This window comes from Thalia democratica, chromosome 7, assembly GCF_965202585.1.
Source record: "Thalia democratica chromosome 7, ktThaDemo2.hap1.1, whole genome shotgun sequence".
Classification (NCBI taxonomy): Eukaryota; Metazoa; Chordata; class Thaliacea; order Salpida; family Salpidae; genus Thalia; species Thalia democratica.
Genome location: NC_139171.1, coordinates 10,236,989 through 10,244,112, shown reverse-complemented (window position 1 = coordinate 10,244,112; position 7,124 = coordinate 10,236,989). Strand labels below are relative to the sequence as shown.

Below are 7,124 nucleotides of genomic sequence, written 5' to 3'. Positions count from 1 at the left end.
TCATTTCTGTACCGCGTACTGAGAATGTCAAAAATCATTAATCCAAGTAACACTTTATACATAGCTGTATAAAATTTAATTTTGAAAAAGGTCTACTTTACTTTACTTCTATAAAAAATTCAAACTCACATGTTATGAATTTTAAACGTGACATAAGCAATTGAAAGATTATCATCAGTGACCATCTGGTAAAAGACCATTTTCCTAACTAACCAGTAAAATAGTTTTAATAATAATGTGAAATATTAAAATTTTAGTATTTGTAAATACAAACATTGTTTTAACATACAATAAAAACTGGCTTCTTTTAAAATTGACTAACGACTTAATAACTATTGCTAAACTATTTCACTTATAATACTCTAAATATTTTTTGTTATGTAAATTTATAAATCATAAAAGTTTTTATACACCGTTGCCAGTATAATAAATTTCCTACAACTTAATGGTCTAAATCAGTGCTTCTGAACCATTTTCTAGTGGCGGAACCCTTTTCCAAAGTTCAACTTTTCCGCGAAACCCTTAATTTAATTTTACATAACATATATAATATAATATTTTCTGCAAAAAAAAAAGAATTTCAGTGAAAAACATTTTTTTAGCAAAACTATATCATTGTTAGAAATCATGCCAATTGTAATAGTATTAAGTCGAGTCAAACTCAAAGTGCGCCAGAGGCAATAGGTATTTATGATTCTATTATAAATAAACGAAAACAAACATGAATAATCGCAACAAATCATAAAAATTTTTACTTGCATAATAAAAACATAATGATAGTTACAAAAAATAACAAAATGAACATGAACCTAATCGAATTCACAGACTACTGTAATAAACGGGTAAGATGTCTAACGAAAAATAAATAAAAAGCATTTAGTGCGAAACTTGAACTTGTCTCTTAGCAACAAGCATGTCAGTGCGCGGCTGGAATTTGGATAGACTGAGACAAAAGATCAAAGTGGTTGTATATTTCGTCAGAGAAGTTGAATTCTATGCATTTTTCATGGGCCTCATCAAACCGGTGAAACTTCGCAGAATTATCATTGCTAACCTTTTTCTTCCATAAGTTAGTTCTATTTTTAAACGCCTCAATCTTGTCTGTCATGACAAAAATGGAATTTTTCTTTCCTTGCATGCTTAAGTTCAAAGCGTTCAATTCTTCGAAAATATCGGTGAGATAAGCTAGCTTGGCCAAAATAACATCATCTTCAAAGAAGTTCACTAGTTCTGAGCCTTTATCTTTAAGAACAATGAACACCTGCTTCTTTAATTCAACGAGACGAACCAGTGTCCGCCCCCTTGACAACCAGCGAACTTCGTTTTGATAAAGAAGTCGCAGATTGTCAGCGTCTAAACTTTCACATAGGTCTTTGAAACATCTGGCCTTTGTGTCACTTTTCTTTAAAAATTTAATACTAAGCAGATCAATGAATGCTAAAATTATATATGTTTACCATTTTATTTGTTCTATTTTTTTTGAACTTTTATGATTTAGGTTTTTTTTCTTTTTTTATTTCGAAAGGCTTCGCGGAACCCCATTTCAGAAGCACTAGTCTAAATAATTGTTTGTTAGCAGAACTTGTTAGTTTGCGTATTTTCTTTCGGTAGTTAACAAGCTTTCAACAACTGAACATTTAAAATTTATAAGTTTAAACGAATCAGCAGAAACTACATTTTAAATTAATTATTAACAACACTGGCATATATTAAAAAAGTTATTAGAAGAAAATACTTCAATGATTTTATTGTTGTGATGAATTCGAAATCCATGTATAAGCCTGCTTTAAAATAATAAATAAAATACTATTTTTAATTATATTACAGCTACTTATATGCTGTTATAAATTTAAAGTAAAAACCCAGGTTATATCGATAAATCATTTACACTTTATATACAGTACTATAAAGCTACTTGTTGTGGTTAATAGCAGATAAACAAAGTTAAGTGTTTTTTTTATTAGATCAATATTTTACTGCATAGAAAAATAATATAAATTTTTGATACGAAAAAATAGATAAAAGCAATTAAATTCTGAACTTAAAATGTAAGTATCATATTTTATCTATCCCGTATTAATTCATGTTAGAATTTCTTATACCTTTTTTTATTGTAAAAAGAAATCATACAATTCAATCGAGTTTTCCAACTTTTTAAAAGAGTTATCAAGGAGTTTCAAAACCTCCAAATTAAATTAATCAATTACACAAAAATACTTTACATTAAAAAAACAGCAGATGATGATAAGTGATTGAAATTGTTTCAAGTAAAATTTTAACTAACAACTTGTTTATTCTATTAGAGTTATTAAAAATAAAATAGTTGTAATTTCTACTCTGTTTATAAAACACATTAAAGGTAAATATTGTGATTTTAATAATATTAAGTAAACAATTTAGAAAAAACTAATGTATACAAATGTAAATGCGACTAAGACTAGCTATTTTATTTTAATATTCCTTAAAATTACGTTCACTAATTCTGACAAAATATAATGTTTATTTTTCTTACCATGAATCAAAATAAAAATTCTGCCATTAAAGTTCAGTCAATTAGTTTGTGTATTTTTTTATTCTCATCTTTTAACTTTTATTATAATACTTTTAATACTATATGCTTTTTAGTTTTATAAGATACAAATTTTATATATAGAATAGATAAAAAGTTTTAACATATAAAATACTACATGAAAAAATTCCCCATGATCTGAACTAAAATTATATAAACATGAAATCGGCATTTAAATCAAGTTGTTTGACTATCAAAAAAAATATATTTTCTTAGAACTTATAGCTACTAATAAATGTCCATTAAGATTATTTTTGGTTTGAATTTCTTTGACTTTTTCTGGTCAATGTCAAGTTTTTGAATTTTTTTATTTGCAAGACTAAAAGTAATCATAAAAGTAGCAGTAGTTAAAGTTTCTAAAGAAACTGGCAAAAATAAAAAAGATACATTAGAAAGCCAAAGCTCTTGTTTAATATATGAGTTTTTATAAGTTAGCTTTATTCTGGACTTTTACATAAGCGCACTTGTACAACGGACAACAAGATTTTATTTGGGTAGCTGTTAAATTTGCACAAGCGCGTAATGTTTCATGAACAGACAAAATTCGAAAAATATAACTTTGCACGAGGACAATTTAACACGAAAGATCACTTTTGCACGAGCAGACAATTTTGCGCGGAGACTTTTTTGCACATGTTGGAGTTTTTAATTTTTTATTATTTATTTATTTACTATCACTGTTACCTCTAACCCTTACCCTCAGTCGGTGATATATTTTTTTTTTATCTAATTTTTTTTGTTACTCTTTGTTATTTTTTTTGTAATAACTTCTTTAGTAACTTTTCAATTCGATTTTTACTATCACCTAACCTTTACCTTCGGTCTTAACTTTTTTGTTTTGTTGATTTATAATTTAGTTTCTATTTTTGTATATACATTTATTTTTTTACTTTCGTAAGAAATGTAACTAGTGCAAAATTGACCCTTGGTGCATAACTGTCTTCGTGAAATTTTGTTTCCTCGTGCAAATTTGTCTTCGTGCAAAAAATTGATTTAGTTTTTAATAACTGAACCTATAATAACTTAATCAATTTTCTTATATTTGTTTTTAACATGTACACAGGTTAATCGTTTTTTTAACATGAATCATTACATAAACAAAATAGTAAACTTTGAACGGACATCTTTAAAATTTATTTTAAAGTAAACATTTTATTTCTTAAAGCTTTGTAAAACTTAAAGAAAAAATTCAAATTTTCAGAATTATCTCAAAAAAATGATCGCAGTCATATTAACATAAAATTTGACATTGTCACAGTCACTAAATAACTGTTAGAAATTTTGACCAACCAATTTTTTTATTTCACTAAATAACACTCGATTTAAAAAAAAAACTTTAAAGCAGCACTTTTTATTTCATAATGCTACGTTTAAAACTGAGAGATTTCATATAAATCAATCGCGGCCGTATAATTTCAGAAAATTAATGTTTAGAAAAACTGTGTTAAAGGAAAATCATGTGAAAATTATGATACAATACAAACTTGTTCATTGAAAATCAAGTTGTTAGCGTTAGAGTTTTAGTTTTTCTTTTTTTAAATATTTAAAACAATACCAAGTAAAAAAATCAGTTTTGAAATCGAACTAATTCGATTTGATGTATACAAACACTTAGAACAGTAAAAATAAAAATAAAGGCATAATTCTTAAAGTATAAATAGTTATTAGGTATATGAAAAATTTTATATAAAGCAATCATTGAACTACTTTTTTTAAAACCGTCATGCTCTTAAAAATGTCTAGTAGTAAAACTTATCGTTTCCGCTTCGCTGACTTTTATTGTAGTCAATAAGTTTAAAAATATTTGTGTACCATTTATTATTGAACAATCAGTAAAATAAACAGGTAAATAAAACAACGACTTTAAAAACAGCTTGAATATACAGAAACAACATAGCAGTTTACAAATATTCACATATGGTTTGTATAAAACACATTTATACTACATATAGTGATTTTATAAAGCGAAGTAAGCAGTTAATATATGTAAAATTTTATATTTTGGTAACCGCTGTTGAGAAAACAGCTGTTACTAGTCTAACAAAAGTTGTATTAAAGACACATGTGTTTTGTTTGTTATAAAGACATTAGTGAGTTTTTATATCTGGCTTGAATAAGTAATGCAAATATAAGCAGCATAAACATTATACAACTAATACTAGAAAATTATAAGTGTTATAAAGCTGCCTAAAATTTAAAAGATCAAGTCAAAGGATAATATGATTCATGCAAAAAATAATTTCAAAAATCAAAACTACCTGTTGTGGTTTTGTAAAGTGAAGTAGGAAATCATAGAAAATTTAGATTAATCAATATACGCTAATAAGTAAAATAAATTTCTAATAATATTATCAATATTACACAACATATATCTGCAATTACACAAGTAGGTCTATTCATAACAGTTAGCAAGATCTCAATAAAACTATCATAAAAAATACTGTGAATAAAACAACTTTATTATTGAGTATTATGCATGATTAAACTTGTTTGCTGAATCTAAATATTTAATATTGAAACCTTGAAATAGAAGTGAACACAACACATTTATTAAAGTTATTTTTAACAAAGTTTTCTACAACTGCTAGAAAGCTATTGAAATTTTAGGTTGTAAGTAAAAACATGCAATAACAAATCGCATCCGGTTTATAAACAAAAAAATTTAAACTACATGTTGCGTTTTTTTTAGGGCATAGAGATATCCAATTTCTGTATCGATCAAAAAGGCTTGGCTTTGGAGTTTTTTCAATCATTGTAAGCTTGCAGATAAGGTAAGAGAACTATAACAGTAAATTGATAACATCTAAACCCTTAACCTACTTACCACATTACATAAACTTTTAATACAAACCGTTTCTTTTACCCACTTAGCAACACATTTTTATAACTATTAGTAAGTAAATATACACTTAAAACTATTAAAAAACTAACTTTAGTCAATTTAAATTGCTTTGTAGCTAAAATAATAAATAACTTTTCAAAAGATATTTCTATTATCTTCAAAGCTTACATAATTTATAACTTTTAGTCTAGATGCAAAATGTGTCTTAAATTAAAAACAGTAATTAAAAATATTTTTAAACAAACATTTATGTGCACTGAAAATAAGTGTAAAAGAAATACTAACAACTAAAGTATTTTTGCACAATTTATAATTAACAATAATGTGATGTAAGTACAGTAACCTCTCGCTTATTTACGCACATTGTGTCCACAGAAAAAGTGCGTAAAGATATGAGAGATCGTAAAGATACGAGAGGTACTAAATATACTTACTATAATAGCTGTTTTTTGATATTGCTTCTAGTTAAAAGCAAACTGGGGACTTTCCCATCTTTAACAATTTGTTTACTTTATTTATAAATATGAAAACAAAAGATAAAACTATATATACATTAAAAAAAAATTATATAAAATAATAGTACTTATAGAAAAATTTTTACTTATTTTAATACTAAGTAGATTTTATCTTTATTTTTATTTATATGTGAGTTATTTGATACTTAAAATTTATATTCTATTCTACTTAGCAAATTCAATTTGAAATTAAGCATTTGTTTACAACTAAGAAATGGTGTAGTGTTTATATTGAATTTTTTTCTATTGCCTTTAACATTAATACAAAAATATTCATTAGGTGCTGTAATGGGATTTCTTCTTTTGAACAAAAGTATAAAAATTAATCTGTTATTATTAACAAAATTTCTGATATACTGAGTTATAAATATTTATTAATTAATTATTGAAGGAACATAAGTTTATAAAGTCTAAAGAAATAGAGAGGTAAGTTAGCATTTAAAAACATATAATTAAAAATGTACAATAAACCAATTTTGTGTAATATTAAAAAAAATTAAAAATTTTATTTTTTGACTTTTTTAGAATTCTTAAATGCGTAACTAAACGAGAGTGCGAAACGTCACGAGTGCGTAAAGATGCGAGAGGTTACTGTAACTAAAATAAATCTAGTTGCAGCTTACAGAAAAAATAGTTTTTACTTTCAAACAATTTTATTTAGAGTTAGTTAATTACAGCTACTGGTTAGCTTTTTCAAATTCACATTTTTAAAATATATAATTGACCAAATTTTCACTTGGTTTCAAATTAATTTCATGTTAATTAGTTGAAATTTTTAACAGCCACAAGATAACTGTTTTAAATTTACCTGTTTGGGAATCATAATAGTACTAAACTCACACTTGTATTATACAATATGTTGATGCTACATTCCGTTCATTTAAGAAATGACGTAAGCAATTGAGAGATGTCGAACCTATATGTAGTAGTAGATGATAGTGAGAATATAAATATTTATTGTTAGTTTTTCTTTCACTAGATTTAAATATCTGAATGCGGTGACTTGTATACAATATTATTTTATTTACAAAAAGTAAACTTTTACGAAAAAACAGTCATTTAATAAAAGGCTAGTAACGACTAAATTTTAATAATAAGTTTTAATAAATTTAATACGAAGTATTTATTGAATTTTATTGTCAAATTTATCAATTAAGTAATATGTTCAAACAACTAGATATTCATAGAAAACTTAATA

At 25.3% G+C, this 7,124-nt stretch overlaps 1 protein-coding gene across 1 annotated transcript; it reads right to left on the bottom strand.

Annotated features, from left to right (window-relative positions):
- Positions 1-916: 916 nt before the first annotated feature.
- LOC145841109 (protein FAM200A-like) lies at positions 917-6,749 on the bottom strand. Its single transcript, XM_082948479.1, has 2 exons — positions 6,735-6,749; positions 917-1,402 (listed from the first exon to the last, which is right to left on the bottom strand). Exons 1-2 carry the CDS (start codon positions 6,747-6,749, stop codon positions 917-919), a joined length of 501 nt encoding a protein of 166 aa, XP_082804605.1.
- Positions 6,750-7,124: the final 375 nt, after the last annotated feature.